This window comes from Vanessa cardui, chromosome 15, assembly GCF_905220365.1.
Source record: "Vanessa cardui chromosome 15, ilVanCard2.1, whole genome shotgun sequence".
Lineage (NCBI taxonomy): Eukaryota > Metazoa > Arthropoda > Insecta > Lepidoptera > Nymphalidae > Vanessa > Vanessa cardui.
Window position 1 is genome coordinate 695,599 of NC_061137.1, and position 25,773 is coordinate 721,371.

Below are 25,773 nucleotides of genomic sequence, written 5' to 3' on the forward strand. Positions count from 1 at the left end.
TTTTTTTATTAATACGATTGATTAGAAAAAATAACTGATAATAAAATGGGTTGTATTTTAAATTTAAAATATAAAAATTTTAATAATTACACGTAAAAGAATCGCTGAAATGATGAATGTTACCTTAGACTATGGGGGCAAAATATCTCAGTTGGGCAGAATTTTTTATGTCGTGGAAGTTGACGTATTGACAAACGGGCCACCTTATAATAAGTGGTCACCACTGTGTATAGACATTGGTAATTTAAGAAATATTTATCATCACATATGTCAAAAAATCACCTTTGCGGGACTGGATTTATGGGAGGTCACAACAGACTTTCCGAAGAGTCGGCAAATATTATACTGTTTTTAAAGTTATGTAAAATTTTTTTTCTTAATAAGTTTAGTTCTTAAACTGCTAATACCGGGTAGATTTAAATAATACATTTCGACGTACCTATATCCATACACCCATTCTAACTTGAGCTTGTTGTGTGGGGGTGGCGCGACCTTCGAAAGGTCCAAGTTTTCGTGGTCGCTCGGTGCGTATAGAATGACCGGCCGACCCCTGATGAACATCCTGACGGTGCCATCTTCTTCATTGTACTGACAGGTGTGTGTGCTAGAATCATATAAAATATTCACTTAACATTTGACATATATATATGACATATAACATGCCACCAAATTTATGTCATATACTCAGATCTAAATAACAATCACAATAGAATCATGCTGTTATTATTGTTTTACGATAAATATAATAATTATTATTAATATTAATTAAACGAGACATCGTTAGTGTTAATTGATTTTAGTAATATAATTACCGAAATATGTTAAGAGCCTTCTATAATTAGATACAGTATATTTAAATTCAAATGGCGTAGTGTTACATAATAAATATGGTACTTGAATTCCATAAAATATAAGAAATGCATTAGTTGAATACGTTTTTGTTAAATAAAAAAATTGAAAATAATATATAACATCCTCAATTAATAAAAATAAAGTCAATACTATAGTTACTCATATCCCATATTAAAGAAATAATAGTTAATAATCTTAGTAGTGAAGAATCGTTAGTATCAATTGCATTATAATTTTATTATTAGCAAGTTACTTTATGTTCGCTCCTTTGGTGTGTATTACATACAAAAGGGGAAGCAAAATATGTATAGAATGTAACCACAACGATACCTCGACGATTGGTCATCGTTTCATACCGATACGTTCAGTAGTTTTCACTTAACGCACATATTAAAAAAATAATCTAGATTAGGTAGATCATGTGATGTTTACGTATAAATGAAAATATTTTTAATTCAAATATACTCGTATAGCATTATTAAATCGCCGCGTTATATTGTTTACTGAAAACGGATAATAATTTTTTCGACATTATTACGAAATGTTGAATAAAGCTTTTGATCTGTTATGATTTCCAAATAAAAACCGAACAAAATAAAAATTAAATACTATAAAAATAGTGTCTAAAACTAGGCATGAATGCTGTTGTCAGAAACGAAATACTTTTTAATATTCATATTCTTGTATATATTTAACTATATCCGAATTAAAAGGTATCAGTGATATTAAATCTACATTTATATAGAATTATAAATGACCTTGACCAATAATTGCGTGTAGAATTAATTTTTTATTAACACGCACGATACAGATTTATTTACCTACTAAGGAAGGAAGCTTAACAGTGTAAGCAATTTATATTAAAATTAAATGAACACAAGAAAATACAGCTGTATAAGATTGGTTTAAATTAAGAATGAGGATAACGTAAAAAAACAAATCAACTTGCATCGCAGATAATAAAAACAAAGCTGATTATTCAATGCCGCTATATCGCGAAACAGGCGGTCTTAGGCATTAAAAAAAAATTACCAAGCGACTTACATCGGGGTGAACGACATTGCGGTAGTGCTTCGTTATGCCCAGCTTTAACAAAAATCCAAAAATAAAAAGCGCCCACGCAGTAAGCTTCCAAATATTTATATAAAAATAAATCTAAAATAAAAAAGAAATACATATAAAATTAAAGCAAATTATCGCGTTAGGCAAACGGTAATAGTGATTATTACGTAAATTACCTGTCGTCCATGCCGTTAAATTAATGACAGTTTTTTTTTTTAATATCCAATTCAGGCACTCGTTTTGTATCAAAACGTCTACTTTTTAAACAGGTTTGAAAAGGCACTGACTCAAACAGCCGGCTTCTGAGAATAACATTCACAGACTGCGCGTGAACAGAAATTGCTCAGAGCCACATTCACAGCGTAATGTATTATTTATATTGCGCGTTTACTATTACGGCATTTTAGTATGAAATCTTTTTTTAAAGTAACAACAACAAGCAATGTACACGAGAAATTTAAAATAAGCGTAAATTGCTCTATTGTTTAATTATGATTTTCGTACTATCTTTTGCTAATAGTGAGTCATGAGTATTACGCTTATATGCCGTCGTTAAAATATAATAAGCGTTAAGGTAATGTTTTCAGAGACATTTACTCGTTTTACAGAATACGTGGGAGCGTCCAAGGTCAATGTCAATTGTCAGGATACTGGAATATCAAAGCCATTTGCCTGTCCGTTCACGCTAGACTGATTAGACAAATTGTTGAATTGAAATCCCAGTATACGACCAATTGCAGCTGTCGGAAATTATTACCATAAATCATGAAAAGATCTGTAGCTATACTATATATATGCTTCCCCCGCTGGTGAGGGGGAAAGGAGCAGGTGTCAGATACGTTCAGTCTTACAGTGTCAAAGCGAACTTTTGTGATTGGTTGAATAGCTAAGACGTAAACAAATAAACAAACTTTCTTGGGAAGACTATACAAATAGAAAATAATGCAACAAAGCCTGCAAGAATCTGAAATTCAATAAATATATTTATGGAAAAATTTAGTCAAAGTTGTTTTTCGATATAAAAACTTAAACATACGACTTTATGCTTCGGATATATTATAATATCTAAACATATCTAGACTAGAGCAGTATATTATTTAGTCACTCAAAGGGGTCAATCTAATCATAGGCATTCGTAGTACTCACCAATCGATACAAGGTCGACTTACTGGATAGTACAGTCGTCTCTAATGAAAAGTTAATTAGACAACATTTTGGAATATAGGTCTCTCTTTCTCACGTATGGAGTAAAAGAGGATAGCAATACATTAAATAAATTTTTAATTTATTACTGTGTCTAACAGACGAAAAAAAAACTATAGCAAACTTTATTTTCTGCATTTTAACTGACAAACCCGCATAGCCTACCCGGCTACAACAATACAGGTCACAGATGAGAGTCACTAAAATTTCTATAACAGATAATAAATAAGTGTGCAATATAGCGTGTTCTATGATCGTGGATAAGTAGCCTGATGAGCAAATGGGCCACCTGATTGTAAGTAGTCCCCATAGACAATTACTGTAATAATACTTGCCATTTCTTACATCGACAACACGCTACTAAGCGAGATAAGAAGTTATGCCACTCACGCTATCCAGTATGTATAGATCCACTAGACTGGCTCACCCTTTAAATTGGAATTACTAACTCTGTTTGGTGGTAGAATATCTGATGACTGCGCCGTACCTATCTTTTACCACCAATATATTTATAAATAAAATACAATAACGGCACGGACAAAACGTATGCAAAAACTGAAATAACATGTAGGTGTAGATATTATTTTTCATCTTCCTAAAAAAAAACAATGTAACATACGTCTTCATTTTTTACCTAGCATCGACGGTTGACTAGTTACTAGTCTAGCCTAGACTATTCAAACCAGCATGTAAGTTGTAACAATCGATTTATAACGTTACATCAATGTGCGGTAGCTGTGTTTTACAGACGAGCTGTGTGGGCGCTTTATTATGTTAGATTTATAATAATATAAATTATTATGGAGTCATTGCTAAGTGTCTTTAATTTATTGTATATGGAATATACTAATTATTACTAATAGATAAAATAGTTAAAATGTTTGAAAAATTAGTCTCATGGAATTGAATAATAGTAAAAAAAAAACAAAGTCGCTTACCGTCTGTCCCTATGTTTTCTTCGATCTTTAAATTTACGAAACCGATTTTGATGCGGTTATGTTTAATATATAGTGATTCGAGAGGAAGGTTTTGTGTATAATACGTGGACAATATAGTAAAGACACACTGATAATTTAAACATTCTCTACTATAATTATTATCAGCATTGCACTCGTGAGAATTCGGGTCGGGTGGCTAGTTAAATATTACAACGTTCGTTTAAGTTTTAAAAAATCCTAATATCTTAGGTTGTTTTGCAAATCATTTATTATATTTCATATTAATGTAACAAACGCTAAAGATTATACTCAAGTAGCTACGCACTCTGATGAGTTAAGTAGGTTCCAATTTTGACCCTGATGAATGACACAGGTTCCACATTTTGGTCTAAACGAATGACATATTTTGACCAAAACTGTAGTCGCAAGTAACAGTAAATGTTTTTATATTTGCGCAGCACAACAGTTTTTTCCTTTAAAGGAAATAAATATATAAAAGGTGTTAGCGGATTTCCTTAATGCCTTGAATGTTTTATCTAAATGATTCATGTTACGCATTCATATTCTCACTAAATTAACATTAATAACGACCAATCTTAAAACTCGATCCGGGTTTGAACTTGTTACAGTCAGATAAGCTGAACAAAAGAACAGCGAATTAACTGAACTATCTTTAATGTACTATTTATATTTTGTGCTGTTATTTGAGATCTTTAATTCTATGAATGGAAACACAGAGTTTGTGTCAATGTCAAATGTCATAGTGACAACAGCATTTGACGTTAGAGGGCATTGACTTCGCAACATATAATACTTAGCCCTGGAGCCAAGGCCTTTAATAATTGTAAGCTTTGCTTTTTTTAAATAAACAAAACAATGTATATGTATATTTAAGATGTATAAAAAAAATCGCCATATATGTTTTGGTATTTAAAAATAGTATTATTCTGTTTATGTCGACTGCTGAGGAAAAGCCTCTTCATCTCAACTTAAATGTGTTTCAAGTTCAGATGTTGCTTTTGTTGCTAATTTGATTCGATACATGGAGGTTTTCTAACAAATTTTTCCTTCATCCCCGAGTACGAGATGACTTAAAAATACTAAAACCCAAGTAGTACATAGATTATAATAGTTTATTATCAAGCACCCTTATACCCTTCACCATAAAGCCCAAACCCAGAATAAATAAGGACTTACCCATGTTTCAATATAGGACCATTTTGAGACGGCTTAGAATATAAATTAAGCAACGATTTGGTTGTTGTAAACCTAAGGAAATAAACAAAGAAAGTGATAGAAAAATAATAATAATCACAGAATGTAAATAATCCTATTTTTAAGTTATATTATTTTCAAAAAATATCTTTGCATATGAATAATTTGTGCTTTATTTGCAATAACAAAACGTTTGCTCGGTCAGAGACAAATAGTATGTTTCTAGCCATACTTGAAAATATGGCCAAGTAGTGCTTGCTACCTCTAAAAGTAATTTATGTAATTAAAAATTGTATTTTAAATGTATCTTTTTTATTTATTATTATCTGTGGTTATAATTTTAAATACACAGTTGAAGAAACATATTAATAAAAACATTGAAGCATACTCTTGCAACAATAAACATTGCACAGTAATTTGTTTATTACCTATAATAATTAATTTGCATTAATTAAATCAGAAGTAATAAATCAAAGTGCAAATTCCTCGATATATTATGACTCAAATAGATTTTAGAATCGAAGTAAAATTTTTTTATAAGTAAATATTCTTAACTGAAATATTTAGAACAATATTTTTTAAGATTTTTGTTTGAGGCTTTAAAAAATGTTTCGCGGATCTTAAATGTAATAAACAATATATATTATTCATACGTTTTTACAATCAAATCAAGTGAAGCTTGCAACACTGGCATAGACTAAGTAAAGAAAACTAAAATAATTCTACACTGGCAATGTACAGCACAACTTACCTCGTACTGGGCAAAAGGCCCTGTGCGTTGAAATCTCCCGTCGAATTCCACCGTTTGGTGAGATTGTTGGAAGCTGGAGCCGGACTCTGGTTGCCGGAGGTTGAATTATTGCGCGATCTACACATTTATACTACTAAACTAGCGAAACAAGCGATGACGTTGTAAAAATAAAATAATGATCTAATGATATTTTACTTTTAAAACGTCTTAAGAACACAAGGAATGTTTACATGAATATAGGAGATATGATATAGGAAATAGTTCCGGGTTTCCTATACAACTAAAGCCTAAATACTACATTTACTTTGAATGATACTAGATCTGTAAATGATTGAATGACTTAGTATCTTATCGCCCACCTTTATTATAATTTTGATTGAATTCTAAATATTTTTTTCAAATTGAATCAATGGTTGTACATTGTTTTAATACCAATAGAACAATGAACTATCACATACTTTAGACCTTATTATAGTAGTTCCAAATAAAATTTAACGGATTTTAAATATCAATATAAAATTGCAATTTCATAATTGCGCTGCAGTCAGTACTGAGCAATCAGAGTGACAGCCGATCTTTCTGTTGACGGTATCGAATTCTGAGTTAATGATATCATATTAAGTTAAAAAAATAAATTTAATAACTCAGTGTAACAATATACCGAAAACGTGCAATGTGAAATAAATATGCTCATGAGTAAATGTTTTGAATTGGGAAACTACAATTGCAAAATAAAATGGCGGCAATGATTCATATTTTCGGCTTTCTAATAGTTTCATTTGAACCAATGATGCAATTAGTCACAGAAACTGGTTTTTAGTAACTATTATAAAGCTCTGATTTCTTATCATACATTCGATCCTGAGTCTTTAAAAATATTACGTATATATCCTATATGGCGTGCTAATAATAATTATTACTTACCTGAGAGTTTGTCACAAGGTAAGGTAATATTATCTCGGTTACCTGTACGGCTGCACTGGGTGTGGAGTGAGGGGCGCTGGCGTCGCACGCGGGGAGGGCGAGGGTGCCGGGGAGAGGGAGGATGACGACGCTGGCGAGTCTGACTGGAGCGAGCCCGTCGATTGATGTTGTGGGCCGCGTCTTAAAAAAATATATTATATTTTTATTTATATACTTAAATGTAAATTAAAGTAGAAAAATAATAATGATTAATTCGCTATATCTATAAACAATTTCTTATTAGAAGTATCGAAGTTATAAGATGATCGATGTTTTTGATGAAGATGGTTTAGACTTGGTTTTAAAAATTTATCCATACTAGGTGAAACACGAAATTGTGGCAAGGCGGCAGTCACGTTTGTCAGTTAGATTTAAGCTACGAGATATATCATTCTGGATTATTTTGTCACGAAATATTCTGTAACATATGAGCTTGGTACTTCACTACAGAATTCAAAGCCGTTAGAGGTCTTAGATTTTCAGTTCTTGATTATGAGAGTAAGGAATGCACTAACATTCGCGCTCACAGCGCAAGCGCATTAAAGGGATGTGTCTTGGCAGTTGTCTAGTCGAAATTTATTTATAATACACAACTGTATACATATCAATACAGGATATAGTAGGCCCAATTCGATATTAGCACGTTTAATAATAATATTTAAAATAAAACTGTACGTTATATAGGGTAAAAGGTGGCACTTTTCTGAAGCTGCAAACAAGATGTATATGTATAATCTTTGATCTTTGCCTCGTTGCAACTACAGCTTGCATGAGATATAACGAATTACCTTTGTGAAAGGGATGAAGCACTGGAACCGTAGCTGGAAGTTCGTTTGACGCTCTCTCGGTAGGTTGGCTGTCTGATTCTCAGTTCGCGGGTCGGGGTCCCCGTTGTGCGCTCTGCGAATAACCAATCATAGTTATATGAATATATGACACATGGAATATTTACTTTTAAACTAAAGGAACTGAAATTTGACACATATTTCTTACGCGTTGTAGTAGTAGGACAATGCCTTATAAATATATTGGGAATGTTGCAAATATTTGCATTGCATCCGCTAATGCGGAGCTTCCGCATCAATTTCGACATCCGCAACTAGTTCCGCATTCCACATTAGTATATATTCAATTATATCAATATTTTTTGCAACTGTGCATACTGAAATACTGAAACAAGCAGAGCATGACTCAACTCTTTTAAGGTATTTATTTAATACCAGAATATTACTTTAAATTAGAATATTGTATATCAAGTTATATTATGTTAAATTAAATCTTGTCCGTGTAGTCTTAGAAGTGACAATAATTCTATAGTTTAACTCATTAAAATAATGATTATAAATTTTATTGTACGTATATAATGTGTTTCCATATCTATCCTACCTAGTTTATATTGTGTATTGTAAAGATAGATAGAAGTTTATAACGACTTTGAAGGTCAGTACATAAAACACAATTATTTATTATTAATATTTTCTACATTATTTATATATTTATTAGTTTGTTGTTTATAATCAATTCGTGTATTGTTTTAATATTTGTTACAGGATTGTAAAATTGAGATAAAATATAACAAATGTATGAATATGTTTCAGGTGAGATATGATGTTTCCTCCAAACAGATAATGAACTATGAACACAAATTAAGTATATGAACAAACAAGGGTCCCTTTTCGAATTTAAACCCACAATCTTCGCTTATGATTAAAAAGCTACAGTATTTCTCTAGTACCGACCTTACACGCTAGCTCAAGCTACAGTATTTCTCCAGTATCGAACTTACAGTTAAGTTATTTTATGGCATATAAGTCTTCTAATTCAGAAACGTATATGATTATTTCCAAAATAATCGAATATGCCAAAAATGTATAATGATAGTAAAGAAGAAAAATCAAGAATATGCGCTCACCTGTGTAAGTTCCCCCTCCATTTCTTTGGACATTAGATGTAGCGGGAGCTCGACCTTCAAGCGCGTTGAGTCTCCGGAGCGCGTCTGCCAGCGTCGACCTCAGGCAGAGGAGCTCCTCCGCTTGTCTCGAGCATCTCACTTCGAGTTCAGCCACTCGCGCCGCCAGGCCTGCGCCCTCGCTTTCTAGCATTTCATCTGCAAAAAGAAACCATAAACATCAGACTTTAACAAAACCTTAATTTTATTGGAAGTATTTTAGACTTTATGAAGGCAGATAAGTTAAGCGACCACCTCGTACTTTAAATCAGACTTTGGTCAATAGATTCGCTCTTGGATGAGGTACAAATCACTCCTCATAAAGTCAACACAGCCTAGGGGATCCCTTAAGCCTGTTATTGCGTTGGCGTTTGAATTTATAGTAAAAGTGATAATGAGTTGGACACAATGAGACGGGTTCGTTCAAAGCCTTAACAACAAAAAGAATATAATCTATGACAGATAATACTCGTTACGTGGCTTGCCTTGTCAGCAGACGAGGCCAGGAACGTTGACAATTTGGATATCTGATACGGCGTAAACGACACCTATTTAACTCACCGCCTAGTCTATGCCCACCATAGACACACGACATACACGATATTAAAGTCTGTTTTATATTGCATTGTTCGTAAATGGATCAAAATTTACCAAAGTGCATTGGTACAAGCTAACCAAACTCGTCTTGAAAGTAGAGAAGGATCCCTTAGGTCTGAGAGGTTTAGTAACGTATAGTGTACACTGATTAAACAAAGGTTTAATTTATCTATCTATAAGTCTAATCATCTTAAAAAGATATAGAAACATCCATTGTTATATGCAGATGCATTCGTTCTCCATCTGTTTTAGTTACGAGCCGCATCTGCTCGACAGGTGAAATTTTGCATCAATGAATGTTTCATTGTAAAATAGCATCTTATCTCATATATTTAAAATGTACACCTGCTAATACGTTGTGGCGTTACTTTCTTGTTTTAAATAATTATACACTAATGGAGCTAGATAGAATACCTTATTTGTTTATAGAAATCCCATTCAATTTTTGGTAGGGTTTCGGCAAGTCTGGGGTATCGTGTGAGAATTATGTACGAGTATGTAGGAATTGGCTACATTTCTGTAAGAATTCACTTGGTATCTAATGTTTGACATGTTAACCGTCTTACTATGGACATATGTGACGTACATGGCATTTTGATTCGCATATTTTATAAGTTTTACAATTAAAAAAATCATTTTAGCATGTCATATTCAGCGATCATTTGTGAAAAGCAATTTTGACAAATATTATAAAAAAATAAATAATTATAATTAATCATATAAAATTGCGTAATTCTGATTTCGCATAAAGATTTCAGGTCAGTGGAACAATTCGGCTCCTTGCTATTGTCGTCAAACAATACAACAATTACAGCACAATGTGACAATGCGTTTCGTACTAAGGAACTGTATTGAATGAAAAAATCATTAATGTACAAAATGACTGCTTTATTTTTAGATCGCGATTGATGTAAGGGTATTTATAATAAATGTATTCATAATCTATTCAAACAAGAAGACAAATGACTAATAAACAAAATAGAATTGTCGCAATATGATTCGTCGAGAGCTTGAATAATCTATGATATTCATAATGTATTTTCGAAATTATTGCGTTTTGAATGTTGAAGATCCTGGCTTGTTTGTAGTTATTACTATAATATCATTATTTAAAATACAACACTGATCAACTAAATTATTTTTATCAAGTTTAATTATCTCAATATCGATCATCTCCTCCATTGACCACCACCTCTACCCAATGATATTCTAATAAACAGATTTGTTATATCCATACTAAACCACAGAAAAAAATTAGCCGCGCCGGGGATCGTTTATTTTAGTTCATTTTTACATTTCGTTAAAAGTAAAAAGGATAGTTTGATAAAAACAAGAAGTAAAAGGGATAACTAGATGTTTTAATTACGCAAAACGTATTACTACCTAATTATGACGTATTATAACGTATTACTACGTAAAACGACTCAAGGAAAACGTCCCAATTAGGACGTTTTCTATCTAGTCTTCACTTTTTGCGCGTTAATAACATATCTGTTTAATAAAACATCATTGCCTCTACCTTTTTCTATATCTATTTTTTTCCTCTACATTAAGGTTGCCTGGAAGAGATCGCAGTTTTAGAGATAAGGGCGCTTCTTGTGCATGTGACTATGTGTTTACCGGTGTACAATAAAGGGTTTTTGGATTATGCTGAACTCCAATGCTTGTTTATCAATTTAAACCAATCAATGGTATGATAGTTTCCAACATTATCCCGGACAAACAGACAAAAATAATGGTTGTTTCTAATAATATTCACAAAAATATTAAAAAAACTTGTATTTTTTTTTAGAATTTAAGTTGAATTAAACCCATTTCCTTGCAAAGTTATGGTGATCTTTAAAACCTAGATAAATATATGCTGCCACGAACTTTATCGCTGGTGTACGTATAAAGTGTACCACATAGCATCTAACAAATACGTGTATATATATTATGTATCTTAGTACACTGTTATCTTTTACCTAACAAGGCATTTTTGTTCGCTAACAAGTAGGTTACGAGGCGCGCCCGTGTCCGTATGTTTTGCAATACACGCGACACTTGTAAAAAGACCTAACCGACGTATGAAGGTCGTACATTCTATTACACGTTTGTTAAAACAAATAATTATTGCTACATATTTTTACCGTTAATACAAATATTTACTTAAGGCTTTAAGGACGTATGCAGACCTTGACGGACTATTTGCCTTCTGGTCATCACACCCATAAACATTGCCAGCGTGGAAAATATAATAATTAGGATTCATCCGTTCTAGTTTGATGGGGGGATGGGTCAATACTACATGCACAAAAACTTCAAGCATCTTAGTTTTTATGGTTTCTGATATGACCAGTCAACTTATTCAACTATGTAATCCGTATTGTGGAAGGGAAGCTCAGTTAAAGCAATTCCTGCATAGGTTTGGGCGGCCGCACAACAACAGCCTGTAAATTTCCGACTGCTGGGATAAGGGCCTCCTCTCCCTTTGAGGTTTGAAACATATTCCACCACGCTGTTCCATTGCGGGTTCGTGGGATACACATGTAGCAGTATTTCTATAAAATTTGACACATGCTTTGGGCGGACGTAGTTCAACCAAATCTATTTATCATGTTTTACAAGTAAATATTTTTATCGTTATATCTAATTGAAGTTAAAATTTCCAAAAATACATCATGAGATTATTATAATTTTGATAGTTGCTCTTTGGTACAAACAAGTCTAAAGCATTAAACCGAATTAATTGAAGTTTGACAAAGATATAGAATACACTTCTTTTTGTTTAACACCATAGTTTGTCTAGAAGAAGTTGCCGAAAAGCCATAAGAACTGTACACAATAATTACTTCTAAACACTATTCCTGTGCGTGTTTGCTCACATTTATAAATAAGGTGTAAATGATTATAATGATTGAGCAGAAACTTACGCCACGCAGCATACACATCGTTCATGGTATCTCCAGGGGAATCACTCGCCCTGGAGATTCGGGACTCATGGCCTTCCATTATGTATCACTTCACACACTACTATCGAACATATTTCAATAAGCTTTTGAAGATTTTCCCTTCCTATGTTCCCTTATTTCCCAATAGATGTCAAGGGCAGCTGATTGTGGCAGTGAGGCTAGCTTCGATACAAATTAAAGGTAGGGGAAAGGAAGGCAAAACGGACCCTGTGGGCACAATGGTCCTCTTTAATTATTTCGAGATTAGTAACGCCATCAAGGAATCGATTGCGTCATAATATTGGTTGCCATATTCCCGCTCTCGGTCAGTGTACACAAATCCGCCGACCGCGCATACACAGCTTTATCAAGGTAAGTAATTTTTTTTTACGTATTGATGTAAAATTTGCAATTTTCAATAAGCCTACACTTTGATTCGGTTTGTGATAGGGGATCCTAATAATAACTGTATGAAAACCGGTGTATAATTAAACAATTAACTAAGTTTGACGACTATTATCTCAAAAGGTAACTTCAAAATAGTTTTTTGTAATTGTTCATAGCAAAAAGGCAAAACGGACCCAGGCAAAATGGACCGGGGTACCGTTTTACCTTCACAGCCACTAGTATCCAATGAATATGAGACAACCTATAACATCTACTGGTACGAGGGCCAAAGAACCTTTTAGTGGATTTGTATTTGGACCCCAAGATATAATGCCTTTCCCGAAATCGAAAAAGACTACAAGGGCTAACGTTAAGCGAGGAGAAACAGTAAAAATTACGTCATCGCTATATCGCCGGGAATTAGAAACTGCTCAAAATAAGCAAGCAAATAAGATTAAAAAGTCATTTAATTTTAAGAAAGACACAAAACCTTTAAGAGCACAGACTTTTCAAAAAGAGGAAAAGCAAAAAGGCACAAAATCTGCAAAAAGAGTACAAGCCGAAACAGAGATTGAAAAGAAGAACAATAGAGAGGAAAGAAGTGAAAATAGACAAGAAATTAAAAAAAAAGGGAAGTCCGGCAAGAATTCTGACGTAAAAAGATCAAAAACTAAGAAAAAAACAGTTCGTCTGACGAGGATGACGCTGTATGTCTGTACTTTTTGGTCTGTACTCAGAATCTAGCGAAGCTTGGGTGCAATGTCCAAGTTGTTGTTTATGGGCATGCTGCGCATGCGCAGGAGTGGAGGATGAGGATGCAGATACAGTATTTCTATACGAAAATTGTGAGGACTGATTAAGTCCGTTTGCCTTCATTTGTGGTCCGTTTTACCTACCATATGAAGGTAAAACGGTCTAATTGACGGTATTGGAAATCATCTAATATCTTCGAATTCTGTGATTTTATCAAAGTCTGATTCTAACGTAACGTAGAATAAATAATGTTGATTAATTTTAATAAGAAGAAGTTTAATAAAAGTAAGTAATTTATTTTCTATACTTTTTTTTCCTTAAGTGTACCGTCTTGCCTTCCTTTCCTATATTGCAGTAAAGATGTCGTTATCACAAACATTGTATTGCTATGTTTGTAATATTCGTTATTATTCGTTATCGTTATATTATTTCAAAAGAGCGATATATTATCCACCATATCATACAATCAATACACATTATATTTGTTTAGAATGGATTTGTTATGTATTCGAGATTCTATTTACAAACACATAGTATTTGTAAAGATATCATACGTCTGTTTGCGAGCCGTAAATAAAAAAATAAAACATCGTCATTACATTTACATCACATATACATTTTCTAGACAATTTTTTACCTTTCTTAAAGAATAGTTGTTTGTATCAAAGCCCCTTTTTAAACTTATAATTTGTTTTAGTAGTCAACGACAATAGCCTAAGAGATCAGGATTGAATCTGCGACTTTTTACTTCCCTAAGCTACTTTTAAGCCATTGGGCTATTGGCGTTTAATATTGTGTTAATGTTATGTGCACCCGTAAGTAGAATTTATAAGTATTGCTGTTTGTAAATGAGGCAGACCTACCCAGATGTACTTGCAAAAATCCCTACAATTAAATACTGTTAAATAGATAATAATTATCTTAGGGTCCTACATATGATACATATTTGTTGATTCTGAAATTGTATGTAGATTCGAGGCTTAAATTATATTTAAAATAATCGATGCAATCAGAAAAAAGATATAAAAGAAAACTTTAAAAGGGCGTTGATTATGATTTTTAAATTACTCGTGAAAGTATCTTTTTGTGATATACGATTGTACTGTTCATACTTTCAAATGTTCTGGTCTCTTAGAATAACGGTACCACAAGCGGTGACCGATTGACATGCACCTCAGATATTTACACACGTAATATCCAACTACTTTATGTTGTAACAGTTTTTTGACTACACGCCACGCATGAAAGTAAATATTTAATTCTGTCGAGATGACCCATTGGTAACAACGCTTGAATCTTAATCAAAGATTGTGGGTTAGACGAAAGCAATAATATTTTTATATTGTATTATTCATCAAAGAAGAAAACAATTTCGTGATGAAACCTACATGTGTAATTAAACCTATTAAAAGTTTAGCCAAACTGCATTTGAGTGAAATTGAAATGTTATCAAAGGGTCTGAGAGTTAGACCAATAAGAGATCAATTAGAGAATGTTACTTAACTTTTTTAATATTACAATAAAAATAAACCGTAAATCTTAATAAAACTGAATACGAAAAATCAATAATGCTTTATTGTTTGGTTAGATTACTTAGTTTTTAAGAATATCTTAATTTATCGAAGGCTACATTTTTTATTATAGAGGCAAGTGGGCGTGCGTATGGGCCAGTTGATAGTAATGACACTCAGAGAAATGTGAAACATTCCTCAACTTAGGACCTAAGATGTCTCTTGTATCTGCAGTTACATTGGCTGTCTCAAACCGGTACACTACGATACTAAGGATTGCTGTTTGACGGCTACAAAACCTCAAGTACCTCCCAATTTCTACAAGTACTATCATTTATTCACTGAGTCAATGAGTCTTTATCTAACGCTCATTTAAATTGTCTTGTAGCTTTCGAAATTTGTTTAATGATAGCAGTAAAAAAACATACGTAAAAAACGTTGTTAATTTAATTTAAACAAATTGCTCGCTACAAAAACAAAACAGTTTTGACATGAACATGATAATTAGTTTTTTAGAGATCTCTTTAATTATGTTACAAGAAGTTTTATACGAGAACTATATTAGGGTAACTAATATTCGAATTTATTTGTTTATGGACAGGCATTTGATTAGATATTTATATTAAAATTGATCTGAAACGGCTTACGTCAATCTTGCGAAGATTTCCGATTCAAAATTTAGTCAAAACAACGTCAGTAAAGTCCGAACTATTTTCAAAAAGAGATATACAAAAAAGTCGAGCATTTGTATTACGTTACATATCTGTGGCATATGAATACGACCTTGAAACTAGCCTTAACAATGCCAAAGAAGTAACACGTAAAAAATAGGCGCGTAAAACACTTATCTGGGTCAAAATAAAATATAAAAGAATAATCTTATTTCAAATGTATCTTAATGTAAAATCAAGTGCCGTCCACGAGCTTAGAACTACATAGTTAAAGCTACATTGCACAAGGTTTGAACAAGGCATTACACAATTTGAACACATCTTGTGAGGCAGGAACCGTGAACGCTGTTTCCCAGGTAATAAGCGAACAGTCGGAACATTATTATGCAATTAATCTACTAAGTCAAATTCAAAAATGAAAAGACTAAATTGATCTAATGACATGAAATATTGCACGAGAAGTCCTTATGGAAAGTATGTGAGGAGTGAGGGAGAGTAGTTAGTGGGTTAGAACATTATTATGCAATGTATCTACGTAGTAAAATTCAAAAATGCAAAGCCTTAACTAATCTAATGACATGAAATTTTGCATGGAAAGTCTTATGGAAAGTATGTGGGGAGTGAGTGTTGATGTATTTGGATGAGAGAGATGGATGGAAATTTGTACTTGAAGTAAAAATGATATTTTTTTATGTTAACAATATTGTAGATTAAACAACATCGAACTGATGTTGTTTGAAAAAGGTTCTTATTTACAAAAAGAGTCTAATAAGTGGTTGAAGCTGATTCATTAATTAACAATCTATATAGATAAATAGATAACATTGGATATAAACGGCTAATCTGCCCGTTGCATACATAATTGTTTTTTTAGTCGATTCACGATTCAAATTAAATGAATCTAAACTAGCATTTATAAACATATAACAAAAAAAGGTTTGTTTTCATTGCCAAGTTCAATAATAAACAATTATGAACAGTTTAAACAATTCGGTTTATGTAATTGCTAGTTTATATCGTAACAAAGCAATTACAACGATGTGAAATTAATTTGGTCGTGCGGTGAAACTTCCATCAACCCGTAACGGATCAGCGTGATGAAATAAGCTCTAAATTTTTCCTCAATAAGATAGTATAGAGTTTGTCCAGTGGGATACCAATTATATTAAGTAATAAACTATTATAAATGTTAATGTAACTATTGAATCGAATTTGATGAAATTTGCTATGACGCAAACTTGAACTCCAACGAAGGACATACGCTGCTTTTTTTGCTTAACAAATGACAACCAATCCCCTAAAACGAAAGCGAAGCCACGGGCGACAACTAGGTAGTATTCTATAATTATTTTTGACATATATTTTTTAATGTTTTATTTGTTTCAATTTCAAGAATAATGAATAAATAAATATGGGACAACATCACATACAGAGAATAGAATGTCAATTATATAAATATAATATAGACTATTTTATTTATACTGAGCTGAGATGGCCCAGTAGTTAGAATGCGTGCATCTTAACCGATGATTTCGGGTTCAAACCGAGCCAAGCACCACTATATGTATGTGCTTAATTTGTGTTTATAATTCATCGTGAGGAAACCTACATGTGTCAAATTTCATTGAAATTATGTCACATGTGCATTCCACCAACTCGCATTGAAACAGCGTGGTGGAATATGTTCCAAACCTTCTCCTTAATGGGAGAGGAGGCCCTAGCCCAGAAGTGGGAAATTTACAGGCTGTTACTTTTACTTTAAGAATATATAAAGAAGAGAGGAAACGCCGAAAAATATTTCATATTCAAATATAATCTAGGCCAATGTTGAAGTTAATTAATGCAATGCACTGGACGAAAATACGATACGGAATTTGATAAGGAAATGTTATAAAGCTTGTGAGAAAATACCATTTTATGGAGATGTATTTGAAAGTGCTTTAATTATAATATTTTAGCGAGTAATTAATGTTAACCTACTAAACAATATGATTAATGCAGATCTCGTCTTGAATACATTTGTTTTTATTATAATTAACGTATTATATTATATTTAAAATTCAAGTAACAGTATATAGCATATATGTAAATACTACGTTTAAAAGTCACGCTGTGATGTATTGTAATCAAAGTCGATTTTCATCGATGTATTTATTTTTCAAAGTACATCATGCTTTACAAGTAATTTATCATATGTATGTATATATATATGTACGACCTCCGTGGTCGAGTGGTGTGTACACCGGTTTACATGGGTACGCCACTCTGAGGTCCCGGGTTCGATGTTTCTATGTTGTCTTGGGTCTGGGTGTTTGTGGTACCGTCCTTACTTCTGATTTCCATAACACAAGTGCTTCAGCTACTTACATTGGGATCAGAGTAATGTATGTGATGTTGTCTCATATATTTATTTATTTATGTATATAATGTTTGCCCTGATTCGAATCCGCGACTTTCCTATAAGATGGTCGTGACACGATTGGGCCTTAGCTTCGAAATGAAATTCTAAAACGTATTCAAAGAATTTGACTTTTACTTTTCGTTCAAAGTTCATACAATAACACAGCGTAACACAATGTTAGAAACAAAAAAAGTACTCAATTATCATTACAACAATAAACTCTTTGGTCATTCTCCGACCACAATTTAGCAGTGATAATAATTTAAGCGAATTCAACATTGAATGGTAAGCCCAGAAATGGTATCGAAAAATATGTTCTTCTATACATATAATAAAATTGCAGTGTCTGTTTGCAATGCTTATGTATGTATATATATGATACATATGCTAAAGTATATTTTTTTTACAATTTTTGTATGTCTGTGTGTTTGTTTATAGCTGATGTAATAAGGAGTAACTTAGGCTGTTTTTATTTTTAATTTATAAATAAAATTTCTATTCTTATTACCATACCTCGAGGCCATAATAAATTGTAATATATTTAGTTTTGATTGTAATATATTAAATTGTATATATCACTGTCTAATTTTAAATGGCGATGAATTATAAACTTTCGAAACATTATTAAACTCATAGTAAAACGTAATTTTCAAAAGTTTAGAAATTATTCATTTAGGTTACAGATTGTCTAACTTATCTGGAATTCTAAATAACATTCTAATAAAATAAAAATTTTAAGTATGTAGTATGTTCATGTTCTAGATCAGTGATTCCCAAGCTGGTCCAGGCAGACCCCCACAGGGGTCCACGGGAGACATGATGGGGGTCTACGTAGACTTAAATAAAAAATGGGGGTCTAGAAGATGTTAACACAAAAATGTAAGCATACTTACATTACCTTAATATTTTTTTCTTGTAATTATATTCTTTTAATAATAAAATGTTAGAAAATGTCTATTTTTCGTTATTGTACCTATCGGAAAATAGGGACATAACTCAGAAGCGACACAATTTTTACTTTTTGGCGACTTTATGTAAGTGGTAGAAATGTGGCAGCAGTCCACCGAAACCAATAAAAGTTTGGGAACAACTGTTCTATTTTTTTTTATTTTATGGTATAGGTTGGTGGACGAGCATATGGGCCACCTGATGGTAAGTGGTCACCATCACCCATAGACAATGAAGCTGTAAGAAATATTAAATATTCCTTACATCGTCAATGTGCCACCACCTTGGGAACTAAGATGTTATTTCCCTTGTGCCTGTAGTTACACTGGCTCACTCATCCTTCAAACCGGAACACAACAATACTGAGTACTGTTATTTGGCGGTAGAATAACTGGTGACTGGGTGGTACCTACCCAGACGGGCTTGCACAAAGCCCTACCACCAAGTAAAAGTGTTCTAGATAGATTACAATCTATCGGTATTTACAATTTATGGTGAGAAATATTTCACTCATAATTATGTAATATCTGTGTATCCTTCCACCAAACACGGAGAAAGCTCCGGGCGAAAACAAGTGTTACAATATTAAAAGTCATGATTGATTGGAATGTACATGATATCGCTTGTAAGTTTCGATATGTACGGTCATGTTAAGATTTAACATCGAGCATAAACTCCAAATGAATGAACACGAAAACAAATCGATAGAACAGCATTCGGCACGATCAGAAAAGGTTGCTTTTTATTTATATTTTATCAAGTAACAAAGACTCATTTTGTTAGTAACAATAAGAACTTATTTCCTAGTTTAAGTTAGGTTATTTTTACTATTTTCTATGCCACTTGAAATGGCACATCAATGGTTGACATATACACAATCCAGTCTACTAGACATCATACCTAAGATGCTGTTGCTGTTGTTTCTGTTTTTTGTTGGAAGGGCTCAGCGTTTGTACTCACGACTTCTGATTCTACAGTCCTAAAAATTTGCCAAAATACGAGGCAGTTAAACTATTTTAGAATCAGCTGAACATGACATGACACTTCTATCATAATTTCAGTTCACAGATTGGTCAGTCATAATGGAGCATGTTTGATGATAAATCACGCAACAAAACATTATCTTCAACGACGATCACATTTGAGGGAGACAAAAAAATATGAAACGAATATGTTAGAAAGAGACAAAGCGTTCATTACATTAAGACAACAATTCTCACGGGAAGAAAGTTAAAGTTCGTGAGAAGGCAGAAAATAAGTTCTAAGCGAAAGCATTCTGTATATCTGTCACGGCCTGCCTTAGCATTTTCTAAAGACATAAGAAACAATAAAAATGTCGGAACGGAACACGATTTACAAAAAATGTTTAGTCGTAATCATATCCATGTAGAGTTAATCGAAGTAAAAATCCACCTGAAATACCGTGATCTGACCAGAACCAACCAAAGGAAACTTAAACTTGTAACGGATTTTTTAAAACAACACAAAAATGCACGAAATGCATATCAATAAAATGCAAATTGTTAAATTATGAATGCTTAAATGACCTGTCTAAGAGAGAGTGAAAAAACGATATCGATGTTTATTTACGTCTGATGAGACTGCCTTACTAATTTACATACAAGAACTAACGACCCACCCCGGTTTCGCTCGGGTGCAATACTGATACTAAACATACAAATTTGTTTATATCAAATCCAATCAAACACGATGTATGTTTTGTTATAAGATACATACATACATACATACATACATCATACATACATATATATGATTATTATGACAACAACTTTATCCTTCTTTGAAGTTCAAACTTTACTACATACAAAATCTCATAATCTCAAATACTGTTCAGTGATTGACTTACTGACTTCTGGCGGTGAAAGACTTACAGATAGAGTTACTTTCATATTTTATAATATAAGAAAAAACTCCTTTATTTAAATAGATTTATAAAATTTCCATTCGGCGTAAACCATAGACAAAGTCGGGTCGGATCAGTTAAAAATAAGTTGCCGTGTCGACCTGTAACTTGTTTGGAATTCGCAACCTCACACAAAACAGGTTTCTTGGAAGCAACGAGACATTCGACTGGGAAAACCTTTGAGAACTGAGAGATTTTGCTTTCTTTACTGCGGAATTGTTGAAATATAACGCGCTATTTTGTTAAACCATTTATCGTACAACCATCTTAGGTCTTAACGTTTAAAGCTGGAATAATACTAGCAAATACATACAGCGACATGTAGGTAAAACTTTGTATGTAGGCGATTAAACGTGTATATAAATAGGAATTTGTTTATTATTAGTAGGTACCATAAGGGTCTACGTGCAAATTTTAGTAGATTTTTTCTCACTTGTAAAGTTGAAATTCTCGCCCTTTCTGGGCTATAATATGCTTGAGTTATACCTACATCAATGATATTCTAATAAACAGATATGTTATATTCATACTAAACAACAGAAAAAAGTGTGCCGCGCCGGGGACCGTTTATTTTAGTTTAATTTTACATTTCGTTAAAAATAAAAAGGATAGCTTGATAAAAACAATAAGTAAAAGGGATAACTAGATGTTTTAATTACGCAAAACGTATTACTACGTAATTATGATGTATTACGTATTACTACGTAAAACAACTAAAGGCAAACGTCCCAATTAGGACGTTTTCTAGTCTTCACTTTTTGCGCGTTAATAACATATCTGTTTACTACAACATAATTGACCTACATATAATCCTTCTTCTTAAATCACCATATTTATTGATGAAAAATGCATGCAAATTCTTTGCATAATTTAATAGATTCAAGCGTACGGACGGGGCGAATACTTACTTAATAAAAATAACTTACAAAGTTATTTTAAAATAATAAAATAATAAAATAAAAAATAATTTATTTCATTCAAAGTAGTACACTTGTTTATACATCGTTGGGTACCCCCTTTTAAGTATATCAATACCTGTAGTAGGAGGCCCCGCTCTTCCCTTATGCAATCAGCGGTAAGTACTACGAGACAGCAGTAACAAAATATACTACATACTACACTTTACATAATAATTTTCTCATACTAAAACTTAAATAATGACAATCACGGTAATACAATAACTAATTTTATCTAAAATGTGTATTATTATAATAGTATTAATATGTTTGAGGGTATGTGTGGCGTGAGGATGTGAGAGTATCTGAAGCGTAAGACTTAAGCATGTGTTTTTGTGAGTGTGTTGGCTTATGCATGTTGTGAGCAGTGTTTGTCTGTGTGTGTGTGTGTGTGTGTGTGTGTGTGTGTGTGTGTGTTGTGTGTGTATAAGGGACTGTATGAATGCGTGTTTTTGTGTTTGCCTTGTTTATTTCCAACAGTTTGTTAGGTGATGTATTCAAGCAGGGATTCTATTTCTTTATAGTTACGTTTTAACAGCCAGTCTGTTAAGGCTTTTTTGCAATTATAGTATGTACGGGAATATATGTCCACTTCCTGGTTTATTTTATTAAACAAATAGATAGATTGTCTTGAGTATTGTCTTGAGGCAAATTTACTTTTGATAGATTCATTATATGGCACTGTGTACTTCCTGCGTTTATTTGTTAATGGAGGTAAATATTTCAAGCTTTTATGAAGCCTTAATACTGTTGCTATTATATAAAGTTTTCTCACCGTAAGTAGACCACTTATCTCGTACAGTGCAGTGGTAGGGAATCTATGTGGTTTGCTGTACATCACCCTTATCAAACATCTTTGAGCTCTTTCCAGTTCAAGGAATCTAGTCTTAGCTGCTCCACCCCAAACAGGAATGCAGTAGCTCAAGATCGATTGTACTAAAGCTATGTACACTTTATTTAGTAAGGGCTTTGCACATACACACCGTAGAGATTTGAAAATCCAGATAAACTTTCTAACCCTAGTTATCATCAGTTCCAGTTGCGAATACCAAGATAATCTTTGGTCAACCATAACACCAAGGTATTTTACACTAGCAACTTTATTTATTTGAGGACAGTCACAATCAGACTCGAGGTCGTCAGGGCATTTATGTATTTTTATCATAAAATCGGATTTTGGTTGAGCGCTGCTAACTTTCGTAAAGCAAACGTAATTCGTTTTGGAGATATTCAAAGTCAATAAGTTTTCATTTAGCCACTTTGCAACTTTTTTAAGTCCTAATTCCGCTGTTTTCTTTAAAGAAGACCAAGTGTCTGCCACGAATACGATGGCAGTGTCATCTGCATAGGTAAAAATTTGACCGTCCTCAAGCTCCATATCACACAACTGATTAATGTAAATCAAAAACAGGGTCGGGCCAATCACGCTTCCTTGGGGGACTCCGTAATTAACAGTCACAGTATCACTAATAAATTCACCTATTTTGACGGATTGCTTTCTGTCTTTAAGGTAACTTGTGAGAAGCGAAAGAGATTTATCCCTAAAACCAAGACCCTCCAATCTCCTCAATAGAATAGGCACAGACACCGTGTCGAAGGCTTTTTTCAGATCTAGAAACACCGCCAAACATTTTTTGCCCTTATCAACCTGCCGGACAATTAGTTTGGTGAGATCCCCGACCGCATCCTCAGTGGACACACCCTTACGGAAACCATATTGCGATTTGGAAATGATATTGTATTTGTCAAAGTAGTTCTGGAGCCTTCTATTCACTATTTTTTCCATAATTTTTGAAATACAGGTCAAAACAGATATTGGTCTATAATTTGTTATATCATCCCTGTTTCCACTCTTATATACTGGTGTGATTATAGACTGCTTGAAGGCCTCTGGAAATGTACCTTGTTCGAAACTCAAATTAATTATTTTACTTATTATAGGAACAACAATGTCCTTGGCCATTTTTAGGAATGCGGTCGGGATGGTATCCCATCCTGTTGCACTATTTGTATCTAAGTTCATAAGCGTACTCTCTACTTCTAATGGATCTGTACATAATAGCACAAAAGAAGTTACCTGGGGACTACAAATATCTGGACCGGTACATACAGCATGTAAGTTATCAGTAATAGCCTGAGCAAGGGAACTACCAATACTTGAAAAGTAATGGTTGACCTGATTAACTGACTGTAAAGGAGTCTCTTCTAGCTTGAGAAGATTGGTGCAAGGTATTTTCGGTGCTTTTATTTGAGTTATAGCGTCAATCGTCTTCCATAATAATTTTGAATCTTTTTTTGATATAGCCAGTTGTTTCTTAAAATAATCTTTTTTTAATTTTTTTATTCGTCCATTACAGAAATTTCGGTATCTTTTATATGTAATTTTTAAAATTTCATCGCATGGATTAGCTCGCAATTTCCTCTGCAACATATTTCGTAATCGAATACAACGCAGGATACCCTCATTCATCCAAGGCTTGAGTATACGTCTATTACTAGAAGTGCAAACGCTTCTAGTGTGTTTTTTTAAACAAATTTGTATTACTTCAACTAGTAGGTTAGCCAAAATGTTGGGGTCACTTTGTTTGGAAGTGTTTAAGTAATTTAGATATTTATTTTGTAGGGTCAAACTATGGTAGGCTTCTTTAAAATCCACTACAATTTTCTTTGGTTTTTTCTCCTTAAGAGGCTTATTACAGTACACGGATAAAAATACCATATGGTGGTCTGTTATCGTAGTATTCAGAACAGCAGAAAAAGCAAAATACTTTGTTTCTTCTAGTTTGAGGATTACGTGATCAATGCAACTGTTTTCCCTTGTTGGTAGACAGTTAGCTGGAAGAAGACCATGAAGAGATAACACGTTGAGGTAATTTAATCTATTGTTCCTCTCAAATGTTTGCTCCGTTGTTTTCGGATTCAAGTTTATATTTATATCACCAGTCAGTATAATATTACTGCGAGATGTAAGTAATTCTAGATGGCTGTTCAATGATTCAACAAAAGAATCCGCATTTATATTTGACGGTGATCTATAAATACCCAAAATAACAAATGTAGGCGTAGTAACTTCGATACAGGAAGCACCCATCAACATTACTTCATTAACATTTGCTTGGATATCGTCCCTAACAAAAGCAACAACCCCATCATTCTGATTAAGGTGGTTTGTTGTACAGTAGGCTCTATAGTTGGAAAGACCTGGAATTGGTTTATCTTTATCTATTCGGCATTCTGATAGAATTATCACGTCCACGTTAAATTTAAATAAAAGCAAATTTACATTAAAGTCGTCCAAGTTACGGTAAATACTTCTTATGTTTTGGGATACAACAGTAAAATATTGGTTTTTAAATTTCATATGTTCGGGTAAATCTTCTATACTGCAGAAAATCGACACTGATGATTCACTATTATCAATTTCATTCAAAATTTGAAGTTTATTGATCATAATATATTTCCAAGCAAGCGGTGGGTTCGACTTATTTCCATACTTTCACTGGTTTTTTTAGGCAAATTGCTGTGTTGTGGTTGATTGCAAAGTGTATTTTTTGTTATTTTATTATAATAATACATCATATAAAGTGTGATTTTGGATTGAATTAATCGAAATAGTTGTTTTACATAAAAATCTAATAAATTATAAATAACACCGGAATAAAATAGTTTATAACAAAGACTAATGCCAATAAAAACATTAGTCGTACGAACAAAAATAAACAATAAAAATAAGTTAAATAACTGACTTAAAACTAAATTAATT

General features: G+C 32.9%; 1 protein-coding gene across 4 annotated transcripts in view; it reads right to left on the minus strand.

Moving 5' to 3' along the window:
- The window catches only part of LOC124535842 (echinoderm microtubule-associated protein-like 2), an 85,930-nt gene that overhangs the window by 27,318 nt on the left and 32,839 nt on the right, over window positions 1-25,773 (minus strand). Inside the window, exons 1-7 of one of the 4 annotated variants that reach the window (XM_047112228.1) lie at window positions 12,442-12,642; window positions 8,897-9,091; window positions 7,773-7,884; window positions 6,988-7,125; window positions 6,022-6,138; window positions 5,253-5,324; window positions 440-604 (exon numbers count right to left, since the gene is read on the minus strand). In XM_047112228.1, coding sequence (XP_046968184.1) covers window positions 440-604; window positions 5,253-5,324; window positions 6,022-6,138; window positions 6,988-7,125; window positions 7,773-7,884; window positions 8,897-9,091; window positions 12,442-12,520 — 878 coding nt within the window. In that variant the 5' untranslated portion in view covers window positions 12,521-12,642. Of the gene's footprint in view, window positions 1-439; window positions 605-1,896; window positions 2,008-2,090; window positions 2,254-5,252; window positions 5,325-6,021; window positions 6,139-6,987; window positions 7,126-7,772; window positions 7,885-8,896; window positions 9,092-12,441; window positions 12,643-25,773 lie in introns of those variants that run through there. The other 3 variants (XM_047112229.1, XM_047112230.1, XM_047112231.1) reach the window with 3 other exon arrangements.